General features: G+C 39.0%; 2 protein-coding genes across 3 annotated transcripts in view; both read right to left on the bottom strand.

Moving 5' to 3' along the window:
* The window catches only part of adcy7 (adenylate cyclase 7), a 55,326-nt gene extending 50,157 nt beyond the window's left edge, over positions 1 to 5,169 (bottom strand). For both annotated transcript variants that reach the window (XM_005727624.1, XM_005727625.2), the window contains exon 1: positions 4,983 to 5,169. The gene's annotated coding sequence lies outside the window, so the exon portion shown is untranslated. The remainder of the gene's footprint in view (positions 1 to 4,982) is intronic.
* Positions 5,170 to 7,651: 2,482 nt separating this feature from the next.
* The window catches only part of tent4b (terminal nucleotidyltransferase 4B), a 28,422-nt gene continuing 15,995 nt past the window's right edge, over positions 7,652 to 20,078 (bottom strand). The window contains exons 2-12 of the mRNA XM_005727623.1: positions 17,655 to 17,778; positions 14,715 to 14,761; positions 13,392 to 13,512; positions 12,537 to 12,644; positions 12,124 to 12,252; positions 11,725 to 11,938; positions 11,135 to 11,261; positions 10,717 to 10,802; positions 10,331 to 10,539; positions 10,043 to 10,189; positions 7,652 to 8,291 (exon numbers count right to left, since the gene is read on the bottom strand). Of these exons, the coding sequence (XP_005727680.1) occupies positions 8,130 to 8,291; positions 10,043 to 10,189; positions 10,331 to 10,539; positions 10,717 to 10,802; positions 11,135 to 11,261; positions 11,725 to 11,938; positions 12,124 to 12,252; positions 12,537 to 12,644; positions 13,392 to 13,512; positions 14,715 to 14,761; positions 17,655 to 17,778 (1,474 nt within the window). The 3' untranslated portion in view covers positions 7,652 to 8,129. The remainder of the gene's footprint in view (positions 8,292 to 10,042; positions 10,190 to 10,330; positions 10,540 to 10,716; positions 10,803 to 11,134; positions 11,262 to 11,724; positions 11,939 to 12,123; positions 12,253 to 12,536; positions 12,645 to 13,391; positions 13,513 to 14,714; positions 14,762 to 17,654; positions 17,779 to 20,078) is intronic.

Raw genomic sequence — 20,078 nt, 5'->3', positions numbered from 1 at the left:
AGATTTGGTGAGGGTTTTAATGTATTAGTATTTAAAAACTTTAAATATGTTCTTGTGCCATTCTGTGTTGCCAGCTCCCACTCTTGTTGGAAAAAAAATGTGCTTTTTAAAAAAAACAAAAACAATATAGCCAAAAAGAGAAATAAGCATGCTGCCAAGCAAGAACGATACTGAAAGCAGCACAAAGAGACAGCTTGTGTTCCTCTCAGCTTCACAGATGGTGTCAACTCTAGTTCTTAAGAAAAACCTGTGAGAAGTCACATTGTGCATCCGGTGAAGGTTCCCCACATTTCCTGTCAAGGTCATTATCTTTGTCAAGCACAAACCAAGAGTATATGTTGCACATAGGTGTTAGCTCATTTATATATATGCGTGCGTTTAGGTAAGCGACGCACAACTCAGCAAGATTCTCTTCAGCGCTGATGATAACGCTGTGTACCCGTTTCAAAACACAGGAGCGGTCAAATTAAACAGGGCACACTCATCTTCTTTCATTTGCTTAGAAGAGAAAGGCACCATTTACACTGCAAATGCCCATTTACATTTGCATTTAACATAAGTTTACATACCTATATTGAGTTATCTGTACTTTTTTTTTCCTTCACAAACTGAGGCGTGTAGGTGTCCATACTGCTGCAGAACACTTATGCAATTTAATTCGGTGGTTTCCAATGTTTGCAGCAAAAAAAACCCAAACAGGTCATCTGACTGAAGTTATATTTACACCAAAGGTGAAGTGAAATTCACACAAATATAGCCAGAGAAGTGTTTTTGGAAACCAACACAGAAGGGTTATAATGGATAGCTGGAATGAAGTTACAGTAACGTATTTTACCAAGCCCTAAAAATTACTCTTCTCCCCAAGCCCTCTGCTTTATTACTCTGTCCATATAGGCCGTCATTCAACAAGATTCTGTAGCTGTTGTTAACGTCTGGAGTAGGGCTATGCCATGTCATATTGTCTGCAATTAAACACTATTAATAAATGTCAAATCGAAACATCACTGCTACCGTGAAACCACGTGTTTAAATTCCACAGTGTGCTCAACAATGACACAAGCCTGGGCAAGTTTGAAGGCAAGAGCCGTGCGTCAGCCTCCGAGGACGATTTAGCAAAACCCGAGCTACTTCAACAGCTTCCAACAAAACAAAATACTTTACATAATATGCAGGAAAACTGTTTCCACTAAAGATTGAACACAGCTGGTGATGTGCGAAACAAATATCAACAAATGACTCCACCAGGTGTCGCTGGCTGCACTCCATTATGACAGGAAGAGCAAAGGTGGATAGAAATTAAGGATGTGGTTACATGGTGGAAAAGCTACCTCGGCCCAGGTGGTTAAAAAGCTCGATGCTAAATGTAACATTTCAGGTAGAAAATATTTTTGATAACAGTGTTGAAGCTTGCTACCGCTCTCTGTAAGCTACAAGGATCAATGAAAAGATACTGTCAGTAATATCATTATCGCAAATTTTCTTGAAATGTTGTGATATCATTTTGCGGCTATACTGCCCATCCTTTGCTTGGAGACCAGACAGACTCAGGTATCCGCTAACCAGGGCTGTCACGATACTTGAATTTCAAAACTCGATACTGATACCGAGGAAAATACTTGATACCCGATACCATCTTTGATATCCATGGGGACATAGTGTGTTTTGGACACATAACTGTGTTTTCCTGTCAAATGGACACTGTCTGGTGACATTTGTTGCCTACCTTCTATATTAATGTTATAGCTTTATTACTCAACCATAGCTGCAAGCCACTACCTTACTGATAACAGACAGACAGTGTGGCTAACGGATAATTGCTAATAGTGTTTCATAGTATTATCATCAAATTTTACAGTGGAGTTAGTAATTGGCCATAGCTTAATGAGAAACACCAAACCAAAGGATGCAAATTTGAATAAATTCGATTACGTTAGCCTACAAAATGACCTGATTCATTTTACTCCAATGCATTAACATTTTTACTAAGGATGCATGACAGTGCAGACTATGAATACATAACATGAAAAATAATGGTTTTCAACAAACCCCACTGATGAAGACATGCTAGCACTGAAACCACACACTGGGAACTGCTGTCTTATACTAGCGACATGGTCAGCTGAGGCTCCACGCGAGAGGGCGAAGAAACACAAAGCAACTGAACTACCAGTTATTATCATCACAAAGCAGACCCTGGTGTCATTCCCCACAATCTGTTTTGTTATAGTTTGGGATTTTTTTGTGCGCACTCACAGCTAAACCCTGTTTGGGTGCGTCAAACTGTAAAATCAATCTGCAAAATTACAACACAGTTTTCATCGTGTCAAAATTACATACATTTCACCATCACAAAGGATAACTGCACACCAGTGGCCAATGCTAATGTATAGGTTACGATTTAGATTACAGCTTTTCTGTCAACGGGTTAGGGTTATTTAGGGAATTGCAGTAACGCATTCACCTGCTGAGCCATGACCAAGAATTTAACACCACTGCCACTGCATAGACTAACCCCTCCATTACATTAAAACACATGAGCTCCATACGTCAAAGCAATGATTTCTCTTGCTTGCAGATATTTTACACTGACCATTATACATGGTAATCTCACCATTTTAGGCTTCAATGTTTTTCACTGCCTAGATTAAATTAAAACAAAGTGATGTCATTAAAAATAACAGCAAGTGGTCAATCCATAAGCCGCCTGTACTTAAGAGAATTGGAAAAGGGATCAGATTAGTAATCAAGCAAGTGATACACAGCCGCCCCACAGAAGCTATGTCTCTTATCCCGATGGAGTCAGTAACAGTGAGTAGGCTCAAACAAGCAGAAACATGAGAATTAGCCTATCCATGTACCCAGAATATGATGGCAGGAATGCACATGTCATTCGGTTCTTGGGTTTACACATGTATACACGTCATCACAGCGTAAACAAACAAAAAAAGCTTTTAAGCCATGTAAAGAGTTTATCACCAGAACAGCTTTGTAGAGAAGAAACACAAAGCCAATTGGTGTTTTCAGGAGTCACTTGTACAGCTACACAATCTCTTCCTGGCTCTTAGGAGAAGTAATATGGCCTTCATCCACAGTTTAAACTACCTGCCGATGCCAAGAAATGACTTCGCTGCAGCTTCACTTTACGGAAAGTAACAGCTGAGGAAGTGCAACATTAAATACTCAGATGTGATGGAGTTTACATATCATTTCTCAAACTATTTGCAATAAATTATCACAAAGACCGATTTCAAGTGAAGCCATATATTGCGAGTTGTGTATGTAAGCTGTTCGGCTGATGTCTAATCTTCTATTCAGACCAAAGCAAGCGAGTGGACTGTGTGCACATAAACAGATTTGCCTGAAAAGCTATACATCAGCCGACCATTATAATCCCTTAAAACTATGTCCTGTATGTTCTGTTTTCAGAGATCACATCACCTATGCTGTAACATTACATTCAGGCAAAATTATGCACACTGCTGGTTCAATAAATACATGGGCTGACAATGTGTGGTTGCTTTCTATTTAGGAAACAGACTGAACTTCACAACAACAAAAATAGCTCTTAATATGTCTAACTTTAAGATAATAATAAAACTACCTCACACTCACTGTGATGCACCCAAATAATACACGGACCATTTCCTGCAAATTAAAGAAGCCCCAGTGAAAACTGTTGTCAGTGAGATATGGGAATCAACGTTTTTCTGTATTGTGAATATATTATTAAAATCAATTTAAGGTCATTTTAAATCCACTTAAATGAAATCTGAGCTCATAGATGGATATCTAAAAAAAAAATGGACAAACACTGTGTGAGAAGTTAAAATATTATTAAAATCGGATGGTTAGTTATTTTGATTTCATTAAAAATGACTCATGCTGCTTTCTCTGGGATCTCGCAGCACAGCTCCACAACTGTTGTTTTAATGACCACTAATTAAAAAGTGCAGATAACGTCATTTAATATTAGATCATGTTAAACTGATTTGTAAATAAATCAAATTCAATTTCGATTTTAAACTCAAACAGTAAAGCGCCTTCTGAAGCACGCACTGTGTTGTGCTCCAGTTACTAAAGGACTAAAGCCAGTTTCACTCTGAAATGAGTATACAGGCACTGACAGGGGCACTATTCGTGGTAGAAACGGGGACCATATGTTGTAGGAAGAGATTTGAAGAGATAAAACTATTTTAAATCAGCAACATCCAGCCTGCCAAAAAGCAACTTACTTATTAAAAACAAATATTACCTTCCCTAAAATGCCCTTGTTGGTTTGGAGAACACCAGAGCACGGAGAAAAGACATCACAGGATCACTGGTAGAGTTTAATCCATGCCGAAGTAAATAAACTGGTTATATTTGGATGGGTGCGCTCAATAAATGAGTGAGAAACACTACCAGTCATTACCCGGTGACATACAAGGAGATACACGTTTGACACAAACGCATGGCAGACCGAAAGCCCGTTTAGAACAAGGGGGATAAATCCACTTTCTGATTTCTCACAGTTTCAGACAGTTTCTCCACCTACAACTCGAACAAACTCGCACTAAATATGTGACAAAGAGGATTTCAATATTAACATTTGAAGCTCTAACTCTCAAAGGCAGCTCGCTTAGAGCGAGCCAGGAGTGAGTAGCTTCATTTCCGAAACAAACCAATTCAACTTCTTGCAGTCTGGATGACAAGAGCAGGCAGGTAAAAACGCGTCAAGGAAAATCGATGCGGAGATCAAGAAAAGTGTCATTTTATTTAACTTTAGACTTCGACAAATTTACACATATATATATAAACCTCGACTTAAATGAAAAGGTGTTGCCAGAGATGGAAAGTTTTCCGCTGAGACATCCTTGAGTTAACCGTTTTTTCCCCCGTGCAACCAGTTACCCTTCTCTTGAGCATGCAGGTGTTAATGTGTCAGGAAGGGTCGTTTTTGTTTTGTTTAGTTTTTTTAATCAAACAAGAGTTTAGCATCTTACCTGAGAGACTTAAAGGTCTTCCGGGAAATAAATCGTACATAAACGAACCGGTAAGTGCACATTGAGTGCGTGGTCCCCGTGCGCCTCTTCTCTACTCTTCAATTGCCCGTGCGCGCGTTGCGCCAAGCGAGCACGCCCCTCCTCCATCGCTGTCACACACCAGGGGCGTTAACCAGACTTTTTTCAACCTTGGGCAAAGATGGGAGCCCCAAAAAAGGCAGGGGGGAGACCACAGACCCGGTTAAATATAGTATAGAAAGCATTGGCTACTATTTTGAGGCTCATGCAGGAGAGTCCTATGAACTAAGAGAGATGTATTGTGTGAAGAGTAGTTTTGCACAAGAGTTTAAAACTATTTTTGCTTACGGTGGCTGCAATTATCTTTGATGTTAACTTAATATCTGTACCGCATTTATATTTCTGTCATCGTACTTATTGAGAACACTAGAAACGTCTGTGCAGTTTTGTTAAAACCACCATAAAAACGTCTTTCAAGACTGTAATTTCAAACTTGCACAGAATGCAATGCTGGTTAGCGTAGTTGCCTACAATAAAACTTTTTGGTAAGATGCTGCCACCTTGTGGTTTAAGTTTTCAATACATTTTTAGTAGGGTTTATACATTTTAAAGCTTTAATCACTGAAACAATGTGGAGTATGAGTTACATACAATATTTACATGCAAAATAAAAGAATTTCAGTCAAATACAGGAGTATTTGCACTGGATCAACTTCCACCACTGGTTCATTTCATGCTCTTGGAGACTTTCAGATGAGCTCCCCTCTGGAGATGTCCCTCTCACACCCCAACACAATGCTGCTTTTCATTTTAAGTGACCTTACAATTATTTAATTTAGTCAACAAAGAGACAGACAATTCAAAATAAAAGTCAAAGGCAGACCAGAAACTTGTCTCAACATATGGTTTAATGATATGGTTTTTATTGCATGGATTGTAATAGCTGCAGAAAAACATTTCAAATGAGTACAGTTGGGGTCAAAGCTTTCCTGCAGTGAAGAAACATGGTCAGTGGACATTCAGATGGCACAACTTGATTCACCTTTCTCCTTGTCTGTCGACCACAAGACCAGCGCTGTTATACTGCATTTTTAAACCTCAGTTGTAGTACTTGAGGATGAGTGAGGTGTTGGAAGGGTAGTGGAACTAGTTTTTTGTGTGTTTTTTTTGTGTTGTTTTTTTTTTTTAATAATTCAACACCAAATAACAGTAAGTTGACTTAAAAGTGTCCTGATCCTGCTCCATCTAAACATAACATAGCTCGGTGGTGAGCATAACATTGTGTCGCTACAGTAGTCATTGTGGAGTAGCATTCTATAACGTGAGGTGGTGGTTATTGCTGGCTACTTGTTTTACTGTGGGTGATTCTTGTCACATCTGAGAAAGGTAGATGACGAGGGGACTGCACTGTGCTTCGGTGTGAGACTCCCTCCTAGAAAAACTGTTTAAGTTGAAAGTTTGCTATGTGCAGCTGCCTATTCAGACAAGACACCAAGCTTATGTCAATCACAATCGCACACAAAACCAAAAAAAAAAAAAAAAGGAAAAAAAAAAAAGGAAAAAAAAAACCCAAATGCAGTATACAAGCCCAAACTCTGTGGATTAAGACTTGGAGCAATAACTCCATCTACAGGTTAGTTGCTGTACTGCAATGACAGAAGTGTTCTGTTGATTTATAAACCGTAAAACAAATAGTCTCTCTTAAACTAGGTAGACCAGCCACATGAATAGAAAATTCTCACCACATGACTTGTAAAATGGTCTTAAATTGTTCAAAGTACCTTGGTCACTCAACTGTCAGTGGAACAAGAGAAAAAAAAGAAAAAAAAAAGAAAAAAAAAGTAGTAGTACAACAATAAAAAGGTGGCATCTTCCTGTATCCTAACATGCCCGACCCCAACCCACCTTCCGACAACTTATCCCATTTCAAATATAGGACTCGAAGATATGGGCTCTAATGTTAAACACATAGATCCATACTATGTTCATACAATTAATAAAAAAATAAATACATTTAACAAATACAAATGATTTTGTAGTTTGTAAATTATCAGAGAAACAGATTATTATCGCATTGATGACACGTTTTCAAGTGTAGGATTTTGTTGTTTTTTTTGTCCCCCCTCCCCCCAATAAAACCCATTATCGCCCTATACGTTTCAAACCTGTAGTCTTAAAGCCTCTACACTGATGTGACTGAGCTGGATAAGAGAACTCTAGCTCCCTCTGCTCATCTATAGGGCTGTATTGTGAGCAAAGGCTCACTCAGGGCTAACTGTTAACACTGTAGCACACTCAGAAAGCAAACAGGAGAAAAACTAGATGCTGATGATTTCTGTTGGCAATGGGACCCAAAGCAGCGGGAGCAAAATGTGCATGTTTATACGACTTCAAATTGTCTGTAAAAATGTCATACGAAATAGGTTCCTCTTAGTTGTGATTTTTTTTTTTTTTAACAGTTTTTTGCTTATTTTGTGTGTTTTTTTGTACAAATCTTTTTATAACCTGTTTAGACATAACAAAACAATTTAAATCAACTAAAAACATATCATGCATAAGTTATTTCCCCGCTCTTATTGATTGCATTTGTAAGTGACCATCATTTAAAAAAAAAAAAAAAAAAATCTTCATACACATTTTCTGTTCAACATAACTTTTTTTTGTACATTTTAAGCCATTTGCATACTTTAATTTCTCTTTAAAACCTTTGATCCTATTTTCCAGCCAGCAGTTCCAGGTATTGCTCCAGAGCTGATTCACAAACCTGGCCTGTCCATTCCTGTACAGCAGGAGGCGCAAGAGGCATATTGTGTAGGTGCTGGCTATGGAAAGAAAAACCCCACTCCTTACAAGAAGCTGTTGGGAAGCTGGAAACTGACCGTTTACCCTTTGTGATTTCAGTTCAAGTCCATGAAATTATGTCCATTTCCAATTACGATTCTCTTTGTGAGTTTTTCCTCCCTGCTAGAGGATGTTGCTCGTCACCCTGAAAAGCCAGATTGAAAGAGTTCTGGACGATGTTTCAATACTAGTAGTCTCCCAAGCCTCGAGTCTGGCAGCAGAAGTAAGATGTGACAGTCCGTTGCAGAAAAGGAAGGGAGATGTGGGGTGATGCTAGCAAAATTAACCCTATCTGTAAAGATCCTCTTGTGTAGAGTCTCGCACATTTTTCCTCCTCTTGCTGCTGGCCTGGTGGTGGTGCGGCTTGTTGCTCGGATGGCTTTTGCCACCGGAGAAGTTGGTCTGCTGCCCGTGATGGCCACTCTTTTGGTGAGAACGAGACATCCTGGCCTTGGAGGCAGAGGACAAAACATTTAGTTATTAATAGTGGTGGAATTTCCGTAGACATGCAGCGGGTAAAATAAGCACTTCAACTCAATATATTTCTAGAGGTGCCATTTAGATGAAATCACCAGATGTCGGTAACAACCCATCCAATGCACACATGTAAAGAAATCAAACCAGATGTCCATAAATTATGTGTAATAATGAGACATGACACAGGGATAAAGTACTGAACAAGTAATACTTTGTATAAAAGCCTTTGTTTGTTCAAGACCCTCCTGCGGTGTGATTTTGGCCCAGTTGTCCAAACAAACAGTCTTCAAAATCTGAAGGTTCCCTTCTATGAACTCTGACCTTTAGTTTTTTGGGAGGTTTTATTTGTTTTTGTTTTGTTACACTGACTTTCAGTTGGATTCAGGTCAGGTTGGCTGGGGCATTGTAGCAGCTGTACTTTCTCTGAAATCAATTGAGAGGTCCCTTGGCAGTGTTTGGGATCATCGTCTTGCTAAAACATCCATCCTCGTTTCAGCTTCATCCTCCTGGTAGATGGCAGCAGATTTTTAATCAAGGATGTGTCGGTATATTTTTCCATTCATCTTTCCTTCAATTCTATGAAGCATTCCAGTCCCATATGCTGAAGAACCCCCCCCCCCCCAAAAAACAAAAAAAACAAAACAAAAGCCCAGCCCTATATCATGATGCTCAACTGATTTGTACTTCACTGTTTGTGTGGTATTTGGGGGGTAATATGCAATGCCTTTTGACCTCCAGACATGGTGTGCACTATGGCATTATAATACTTATTGTTTTCTTTGAAACAACTGTACCTGCTGTAGCTCTGTGGTCATTGGCTTTTGGACAACTCTTGTAATAATTCTTTTCACTTTTGTCTAAAATCTTGCAGGAACACCTGGTTTATGGTGAAATGACGTTCTTTCCACTTCAGGATTACGGCCCCAACAGTGCTCACTGGAACCTTCAGTTTAGAAATTCTTCTGTAGCTGATGCCATCTGTGCGTTTTGCAATAAAAAGGTTGCAAAGGTCTTGCGAGAGCTGAGATTTCAGCTGAAGTCATGACTTGCTATGCCTTTTTACACTTCCCTTTTTTTCATGTGTTCAACACTTTTTCCCCCTCATGTCATTTCTTATGGTTTAATTTCTTTGCATGTGTGCTTAGATGGGCTGTTACCAACATTTTGTTGATTTCATGTCAATAGCACCTTTAGAAATACATTTACTTGGAAAATTGGTGATGTGTTCAATATTTTACCTGCTGTACAGTGTCAATGTAACTTGCCAGTGATGGTGCAGAAATGTGACAAAAAGCACACTAGAAAAGCTTCTCCATTTCTTTTGCAATCTTTCATTATCCAGAAAAAATAAATACAAATCAAAGTTATCCAGCAGTTACCAGCACAGGGCATTCTAACATTAGCCATTACTCTTAAATATTGCCCAAATTTACTGCAAAAACATTAAGTTGCATTCTATGATTTTGCAATTGAAATGTTAAAATGTTATATTTATGCATCTGTAGTTCCTCTTGCAACCTATAAACCTACAAACCTTTATAATTTCTTTTTGTCTTATGTGTTCCTCAATCTTTGCTCTTAAAGTGGATCTGTTTGAAAAATCTCAATAAGATAAATCCTTGATTTAAAGAGGTTAACAACTATCACAATTAGTCAAAAGTTAGATTGATACATCTGTGGTATCTTGAGATGTATGTGTGAATTTAATGTGAAGCTGTGAGTACCTTTCCTCCCTTGTTGCCTCCAGGTGGAGTGCTGGTAGTGTGGCTCTGTGTTCTGCGATTGCTGACAGCAGCAGACTTTTCTCTGTGAGCACTGGATCCTCGGCTGGGCTGCTGTTTGGCAGTCTTACAAGGTGTACTATCAGAGTCCTGGGTGGGGGACAAAATTTGTTACAAAATATAATTTCCAAAATATTTTGTCACCTATAAATCTTTCTTAGGAAGCTTTAAATGTTACAGATATTTGCAATAATGTCATATTTGAAATATGTATGCAGCCACAGGACTGACCCCATCACTTGAGGTGGAAGTAGAGGATGTGGAAGACGGCGACAGTGGGGAGGAGGAGGGAGAGGAGCGGAGTGACGGGGAAGAAGAGTTGGAGGATGTTTTGCTGAGAGGAGTTGACAGTACAGCCACCACAGGATCATTGTCGTCATCTGGAACGTTGTTGTTGCGCTCATCAAGCTGCTGCGATTCAAACAATGTGACTTCATTTTCTACAGAAGCCGGGAAAAGACAAATGCAGAGTGAACACATTAAGCCTGTAAAGATTACATTTGGTCTACAGTCTGGAGTTATTAGTACATTCAGCAGACAGTGAACTGCTGATCTTTAGTGGGTCAAAGTTACTTTGCAGTTACTTTTTTCAAACACATGAGAAAACCTGAACATACTGTTTAGTGGGCTTCCCCATTTTTTTCGGATCCATTCTCTGTAGTCATCCACTTCCTGAGTCACACGGATGATCCGGCCAAGTATACTGTGATAAGACACAAGAGAGAAATATATAGTAAAACAGCAGTCTGAATACAAATGTTAATAGGGTTTGTGTGCATCAAGTGATGCAAGCAACAAAATTTTTTCTTACAATAACTAATAAGTATAAGAAAGTAGATATCATTTCACAGACTGAAGATAAACTGTAAGAAGCCCTTGTTTTTGCTGATAACCCTCCGCTCTGAATGTGACTGTACCAAAACAATCACTGATTCTACTGTCTCAGTTGTTTAAGTCCAAAGAATGAGAATTTCAATTAAGAAATTAAATTAGCATTAGACAAGTCCTCGCAAGTTTCTTGAATTTGTTCCTTACCTCTCACTCTCATTGTTGGGGTAGAATTTGGCGATGGGTGACACGGCATGGCTGAGCACCACGTAGGCGTAGTCAAACGCCTGCTTCACTTGCATGGCACCGTAAGAGCTGCGGCCAACATCATTGTCTGTTGGACACAAGACAGAAGGTGAGAACATTACCAACACGCCAATACGATGAAGAATTATCAATTCCACATTGCCCATTTAATGACAACACCATTTTCTACTATTTAAGTTCTGTGTTGAATCTTTTGATAAGGTATGGCTTTAACCACTTGCACTTTTTAAGGTTTCTGCTATTTCATAATTATTCGCCTTCATTATATATTACATTTGGTTAGAATAACACAGATGGCTCTGCAAGTCTTAAGCCAAAAAAATAATGAGGTCTTAATTGCAGTATGTGACATTACAGTCAGACTGGAGCAGCAGTTTTTACAGTCACGCTAATATAATACTGAAGATCAGACTGGATTTTCTTTGCTTTTTATCGACACACTGTTTGTGTAGCAACGGCTTGTGCATTTAAATATGCATGCTGCACCAATTTAAGATTCAACACCTCTGAGGAATTAGAATAATTTCTACCTGGCTGTAGTGGGTCCTCAATGTAGAGCATGGAGGGCCTGTAGCCATCCAACATGTTCTTCTGAACCTCGTCTTTGGCAACGTAGCACCCGCCGTCTTTTATCCTGATGCCTGTTTTCAGGTAGTTGAAGTTGCGCCCATAGAGCTCAAAGAATTCAATGAGCAAAACACCAATGTTGATGTTGAGACCAAACACATCCTCCCTGTAGTGAAGCTGGAAACAAAGTACAGGTGGTTGTTAGAAGTACTGTAAATCAGTAAGTTAGCTGCAATTCTTGTTTCTCAGTTTAAAGCGCAAATTTCTGATCATTTTATTCACAGGTAAGGGTTTTTATATTTTGTAGTCTTTGTATTTTGTTTCGGAACATTGGGCGGCTGGGTTTAAACTACAGAACCAACCTGCAGAAAGCTGACAGCCATGAGAAAGAGACTGTAGGAGCCAATTCCACCGGTAAAAACCTCATTGAGGTCCCGTTGCAGTAGAAACTGCTTCAGCACCAGGACCAGATAAGGCAGCACAGGATATTTCTACAGGATAAAGACAATAGGGATTATTATATTGTACATTTTTATATAAAGTAGCCTCACGAGAAAGCAAGGATCTTCAGGATTCAGGAAGACCTCGGGGTGATCCCACACAGATTAAGGTCTAAGATCAACTACAACAGTGCTCAAACAATGTACACATCTCTAAAAGAAGGAACTCAGCCTTACAGGTGTTAATACAGAAAAATACATGGAGCAAAAAAAATAAAAAAAATAAAAAATCATACATAAAATACACTGAACAGAAACTGTACTGTAAACTGTACCTCTTTGAATTCCTTGATGAGACGTGCAGCTTTCACTCCACTCGTCACATTGAAGCTGATGTCCACTTTAACTTCAGTGTAAGAGTCTGTCAGTTTAATGATGGGAACCTGGAACATGCGTGACACAGAATACGAATCCCTCACACTTGTTATAAAAGACATATTTTAAATCTGCACCTATAAACTACTTTGTGTCCAAGTGTGTCTGTAAGTGTGAAAACAACAGGTTCACATGCAATCATACACAACTGATAATCCTCAACTAAAATCCACTTGATATTCCCCTACAACTGCTTATAGGCTTTTTAAGAACCATAATAAGCGACAGTTGCAAAGCAGAAAAGGCTTTTACTAAATCTTCTGAGATGCTATAAACCCAAATGTTAGGAAAAATCTATTAACAAAGCACAGATTGTTAATTAAACTTTTGAAATTGGTTGAAAAAACAAAAATGATGTGATATGAATGACAATGTTAGCTTCAAGATCATTACATGCTGTGCCACTGCTAGAACCACATCACTTTAGTTTGGATGAAATGTACTCTGTCATTTGTAGCAACAAAACACTTGAAGCATACCAAAGTTCTGATGCTGGCATTTCTCTTCATGTGCATGTCTGTACACATGCCTGACTATAATAAGACAACTATGCTTATCAGCGTCATCAGTGATTTCATACAGCTGCTTGCCTGAATTGAAGACACTGAAAACTAAGGCGAATTGCTCTACATGAATCTGATTTATTGCAGATAATTAGTAGCTTGCAATGATTCCATGTTTGCTTTTTCCACAGGTTGTGGCTTTACAGATTTATACCTCTAAACACAGAAGAAAAACTGGAAATGAAGTCTTACTGTGGCTTTGTCCAAAACTTTGATGGAGTTTTCATCTGCGACGTTTTTCTTTCGGAGCGCCTCTTCTAAAGTCCAGAGAGGGAGTGACTCCCACTTCCCAAAAACTACCAGGTCAATGTCACTGTTGAGAGGGGAAAATGAAGAGGAGGAAAAAAAAGTTATTTTAATCCAACTCTTCTATACGAGTCCCTCAAAAACACCAACACCAACGCAAACACCAACATTTAGTTTCAAGTTTGTCATGTGACAAAAATATTGACCCTCACTAAACTAAAAACAATGCACCTTTAACATTAGGTGCACAACTAAAATAACTTCAGCTGAAATTTATCGTCGCACATAAAGACACTGCACATTGTTCCTCTGTACAAGTGAGTGTGGCGTGATTTTGCTAAAATTTTCTACTCCACTCAACAGGTATTATATGATAAACCAGCTGGATTTGAAGTTCACTTGTTCCATAATTTGTAATTAAGTACACAAAAGTTTTATATAATCCTCATCTTTCTTATACCGCCCTGTCTTAGCCCCGAAGTTCAAAAGTAATTTTAAGGCTGTGGGTTCTCAAACTGTGGTCCAGTCTCTGCTGAGCATTACAAGCAGGGTGTGGACGTGTGAAGCCCAAATGTGTGACTCAGAAGAATTACTTGTGACATCATTTCAAAATTTGAGCATGAGCTTCCATCACTAACTGCATACACAAAACAAATGCCAAGGAAACGCACAAGTGGTCCACCTTAAACCTATCCTGTGTGTTAGATAACTGCAGATAGATGGCAGATGGCTTTGGTTCCCTCTTGTGGAAAAGCAATGTGCAGCTCCTGACAGAGCCTTTTAAGAGTCAGCCAATGTGTATTAAGTCAGCAGTGCCATGTGTCACACACAAGCACCCAGTACAAACAAGAGGCGTGCAAACAAAAATATACACGCAGACCACAAAACACTCGACTCTAGCAGCTCAATACAAACAGTCATGTCTCTAGAAATGATCCAAAAATGTCAAAGAAATCAGTCAGTGAAAAATAAAGCATTAATGAACAGCTGAGCCCTTTTAAAGCGCTCAGTATGGTGTTAAGAGTTCACTAATGCAGGTGGCATGCCTGCCTGTGTGTTGAGGGGGGTGGGGTGTTGTTGTCTTCTTGTTGTCTGTCAGCAGTGGGGAGCCACTCTGAGTAAATCCTTTACGAGCTCCAGGATCAGTGGTGCTAAAATCCTCAAAGCCTGGCTAGACAGAGCGCTTTCTCCATAGGTGAGTTAAGTAACTGTGGTAATAAGCCAGTTCAGTTACAGTTTGGCAAAAATGATGAATGCTGCATAGCTCACCTTGTTGGCAGATAAAGACCAGTGCTGAAACTCCCAAACACTTCCACCTGAAGATAAAGGACAAGCAGTTACACACATGTAGATATTTTTTTGTTTAGGATAAGAAATGCAGATAACGCATGTCACAAAGGTCTTTTTAATCACAATGTTTCTTTAAACTCCTACACACCTTTATAGCTCTGACAACCCATGACATAGATTACCCTGCTGGCAAACTGAAACAAGCACTATGATAGCTTTCCTTGATTTTCCCACGCTACAACTGACTACAACAAAAACCTGTTCTACAGCGTGCATGAATAGATTTTTACAGCTCAACATAGCAGTGATTTAGTGGCAGGCTTACACAAATTGAACAGGTTTTACAATAACAACAGCCTTTTTAGCTACTAATCTTATAACCTGCACTCTGTTAATGAAAATACATCTTCAACCTTCCCTTTTAACCTCTCTCAGAGCACTACACAAATAGAATTAAGCCATGGCCCACATTTAATTCCCTTAAACCTCCTCTACACATTGCACTATAACCCAGAAGTATAAACTCTGGTTTACAGGACTGTCACATATAGAGCATTAAGCTGAGTGTAGAGCCATGACCGAATGAATGAATGAATAGTAGTTCTTGAAGATTTCTGTGAAGGGTGAGGTAACTATAGGTGGTTAGGAAGGTGAAAAGAGTAGTTTGATCCCAGTTTGGCATCTCCAGTAACACTTTCACTTGTGGCCTAAGTGTGGTGAATAACTGCCAAGTTATTGGTGCTTTTTGAATGAGACAAACCTACATGTTTACCTGGCAAGATTTCAATTTGGTACAGCAACAGTGTGACTGCTGGACTTCTTGGCATCTAAGCTAATTAAACAGGCATCACACTGACCTGATGACAACGCTGCTCCTGCTCACTTCATGGTGAGGAAAAAAATAAATAAATAAAGCTGACCACAATTGGGACAGTGTTGTGCTCCTCATTTAGGAGCTGCTATTCCCAGGGCAGACACACTTTGAAGCACACTGCTCTATCAGCAGGATCAAAGTCAGCGGGTACAATAATGCCTGAGGTGGCAGTAATAAAATGACCCAAGCAGTACTGTGCAGCAGCGAGATAACAGAAAACAGGATGCTTTAAAAAAGCCTGACGTCTGTAGCCATTAGCTACATCACAAACAGCCTGATTAGTATTGTAAACCAACACTGGTATCTGACAGTTACAGGTCCTTCTCAAAAAGAATTAGCATATTGTGATAAAGTTCATTATTTTCAAGCCTGTCATTGTTTTAATATTGATGATTTTGGAATACAGCTAATGAAAACCCAAAATTCCTATCTCAAAAAATTAGCATATCATGAAAAGGTTCTCTAAACGAGTAAGACACAGAAAGAAATTTCTGAACAAATAGGCTGCTCCCAGAGTGCTGTATCAAGTCACCTAAGTGGGAAGTCTGTGGGAAGGAAAAAGTGTGGCAGAAAACGCTGCACAACGAGAAGAGGTGACCGGACCCTGAGGAAGATTGTGGCGAAGGACCGATTCCAGACCTTGGGGGACCTGCGGAAGCAGTAGAGTCTGGAGTAGAAACATCCAGAGCCACCGTGTACAGGCATGTGCAGGAAATGGGCTGGTGCCACATTCCCCAGGTAAAGCCACTTTTGAACCAGAAACAGCGGCAGAAGCGCCTGACCTGGGCTACAGAGAAGCAGCACTGGACTGTTACTCAGTGGTCCAAAGTACTTTTTTCGGATGAAAGCAACTTTTGCATGTCATTCGGAAATCAAGATGCCATCAAGAGTCTGGAGGAAGACTGGGGAGAGGGAAATGCCAAAATGCCTGAAGTCCCGTGTCAAGTACCCACAGTCAGTGATGGTCTGGGGTGCCATGTCAGCTGCTGGTGTTGGTCCACTATGTTTTATCAAGGGCAGGGTCAATGCAGCTAGCTATCAGGAGATTTTGGAGCACTTCATGCTTCCATCTGCTGAAAAGCTTTATGGAGATGAAGATTTCATTTTTCAGCACGACCTGGCACCTGCTTACAGTGCCAAAACCACTGGTAAATGGTTTACTGACCATGGTATTACTGTGCTCAATTGGCCTGCCAACTCTCCTGACCTGAACCCCATAGAGAATCTGTGGGATACACTCTGGATGAGCTTAAGGCCGCTATCGAAGCATCCTGGGCCTCCATAACACCTCAGCAGTGCCACAGGCTGATTGCCTCCATGCCACGCCGCATTGAAGCAGTCATTTCTGCAAAAGGATTCCCGACCAAGTTTTGAGTGCATAACTGAACATAATTATTTGAAGGTTGACTTTTTTGTATTAAAAACACTTTTCTTTTATTGGTCGGATGAAATATGCTAATTTTTTGAGATAGGAAATTTGGGTTTTCATGAGCTGTATGCTAAAATCATCAATATTAAAACGATAAAAGGCTTGAACTACTTCAGTTGTGTGTAATGAATCTGAAATATATGAAAGTCTAATGTTTATCAGTACATTACAGAAAATAATGCACTTTATCACAATACGCTAATTTTTTTGAGAAGGACCTGTATAAGTTACAGAGACCACTGTGTCAAAGGTAGTATGGCCATAGAGCTCGGTCTCTGTCAGCATTTATGACTCCACAAAGTACTTTGCAATAAAAGCTATTTGCAGAAACTGTCCTTTTCAAGCACTTCCTTAAAATTCACTTAAGAAAGCATGTTAACGGTTTTCACTGTGTTACAAATCATTTATTTGTGCAAAAAATAAAATAAGATACGGTAAAATAGACATTAGATAGCTTTCAGATTAAAGCTAATAATCTGAAGTGGTGCTTTCACTGACAAACCCCACAAGTGGATTTTTTCCCCCAAAAAATAAATATATTATCTCTCAATATCCAAACCAACATTCTGCCTAAAGAAAACTTTTGCAGTTGTTAGGGTTTAAGAATAAAATATACCTCAGCACTTGGCCACAAGTCATGGATGACTTCCTTGATTCTGTCCACCACCTCCAATCTCATTTTCTCTTCCTCTGGCCGTGGGGAGATGTAGTTATAGAAGTCTATAATCTCCTCATGTAGCCTGTAGAGAACAAAACAGTGCTGTCAAAAATAGTGGAAGAATACCAGACTGAAATAAAACTTAAAATATAAGGTATCATTATTAAAAAAATGATAATGCATGAAATCTTACTCCATCTGGTTGTTTGTGACAGTACAGCAGTACAATAATATATCATATAGGACATATGCATCCAAATCCATATACCAGTTAAGTAGAGGCAAAGAATGAAAATAAAAATGCAGAGACCACCACAATGTAAATTTGTGTTTAAAAATAAAAAATAAAAATAAAATAAAAACCCCACCACACAGCAACAACAGTTAAAAATACATTACTAAAAGTAATTAGTAAATGTCTAATGCCAAAAACAAAAGGTAAAATTTCTCTCATTGGGTTGAACCATTCTGGGATCCTCTGACAGTAGCATTGCAAATATGTAATGCCAGGAAAAGGATATAACTAGCAGCAGTGTTTCTGCATATAAGCTTTAGTTGCTGAAAATCCAAATGAGAGTATGATCTCCAGGCAAATTATTATAATATTTGAACAGTTTTTGCAAGGACAATTGTTTAGAAAATGCAAGCACTGTATTCATGCACATTTTGCAGTGAGCAGGCCAAAAATTAAAGACAACTCAGCAGGATGGATCCAAAGACTTGACCTTCCCTTGGCAAATAAATTCATGCTTATCAGTACAATCAAAAAAATAGAAAATAAATAAATAAAATGTTTTGACTGAATTTCATATTATGACAGAGCATACGAGTTGCCTAATGGTGGTGTTCTGAGACACGTAATATCTGGGTGTTATTCCTCCAAATAGCATGCGAGTTTTAGTCTTCCAAAAATAACATAACTAGTGGTGTTTTAAGTTTAAAGCCAACCATTTATATTTGGTAAACTGTCAGGCAGCGTAAAAACAACAGGAACCTCTACAGTGCATATGTCCGTTTAAAAGAAAAAGGGGGAAAGTAGTAAGGGCTAAGCTTTTGTCCTTGGAATGGGTCACTTTGTCCACGTGTGTTGACATTTTCACTGACCAGTCATGTCTACATACACATAAGGAGAGACAAGTTTGTGTGCAGACAATTGACACACGTTAGGCCAAAATTAACCAATTCATATTAGACAGTGATACCAGTAAAGAAAAGAAAGCATATGACAGCTAGTATTGCTGACTGTTGTTTAGATTCCACTCCAAAGAGCTTGTGTGTGTCATCTTACTGGGGCTTTATACATCAAGCTCTCCTCACCTGATAGTTAAGGAAACTGAGCCTCACCTTCATCATTTCTTGTTTTCAGAAACTTAACTGTACCTACAATGCAGAACTCTCTCCCCCTTTAGTCAAATACCATCTTGATGTCCTTAAACTAACCCCTGATTTGCTGGACAAAAACATTGTGTGTACAAATTAACAGTTAATCTAAACACAAAAAGATGGCTACTTAAAATAATAATAACAACAACAACAATCATAATTAATTATAAAGTAGGCACTCCTATTTTATTAATTAAGACAATTTTATGAAACACCCCAAACTCTGAAAGGGGCACATCATGCCCTATGCTAGATCAAAGTAGCATAGGGCATTTAACTTGAGCAATGATTAGACTAGGAAATTAAGTACACTTTTAAAATCAGGAATTCTAGTTCCATTAGCAGAGGGTCAAGTAGGATGATTTCTAAAAATATTACTACTGTTCTAACTGTGATAAATGAAAACTTTAATATTTAACTGCTATTCTTGGGTCTCAATGCTGCTCAACTGGCTGTTCGTAAGTGAACGAGTTACTGAAAATGCAAAGAAAAATTGTGGGGACATGATACTTCTAAGTAGGGCTGGGCCATATTATACCGTTCACGGCAATACCGGTATAATGTTAGGCAACGATAGGAAAATGAAATATCGCGATAGAATATGAGTAAAACGCGCATGCGCAGTGCCTTTGTTTTCATACGCACATGGCCGATTGTTGAGTGAAACAGATGAACCAGAATTGGTTTGTAAAAATGGTGCAACTTCAGTGATGTGGAACTGTTTTGGTGTTTGTCCGTCAGATACACGACAAAGCACATTTTTTTGCAGAACATGCAAGCGGCCGTCGTTATTGTCGTATTTGTCGGACTAAGATGCTCTTAAATCTGGGAGTAATCTGGATCCTAAACTCCGTATGCTTCTGGTCAAACGAACAGTGCAGCATCACTGAGAGTTAAAAACTGTCTAAATTCTTTCATCTTTAATAAAACGATCAGCATTGCTGCTTTACCAGGTGTAACTAAGAAGTTTAACTTCCAGGCATCCATGAAAACAAAATT

The sequence above is a fragment of the Pundamilia nyererei genome, unplaced genomic scaffold (assembly GCF_000239375.1).
Source record: "Pundamilia nyererei isolate P.nyererei 1_Seehausen unplaced genomic scaffold, PunNye1.0 scaffold00025, whole genome shotgun sequence".
NCBI classification, from domain to species: Eukaryota; Metazoa; Chordata; class Actinopteri; order Cichliformes; family Cichlidae; genus Pundamilia; species Pundamilia nyererei.
This window is presented reverse-complemented; position numbering and strand designations above follow the sequence as displayed.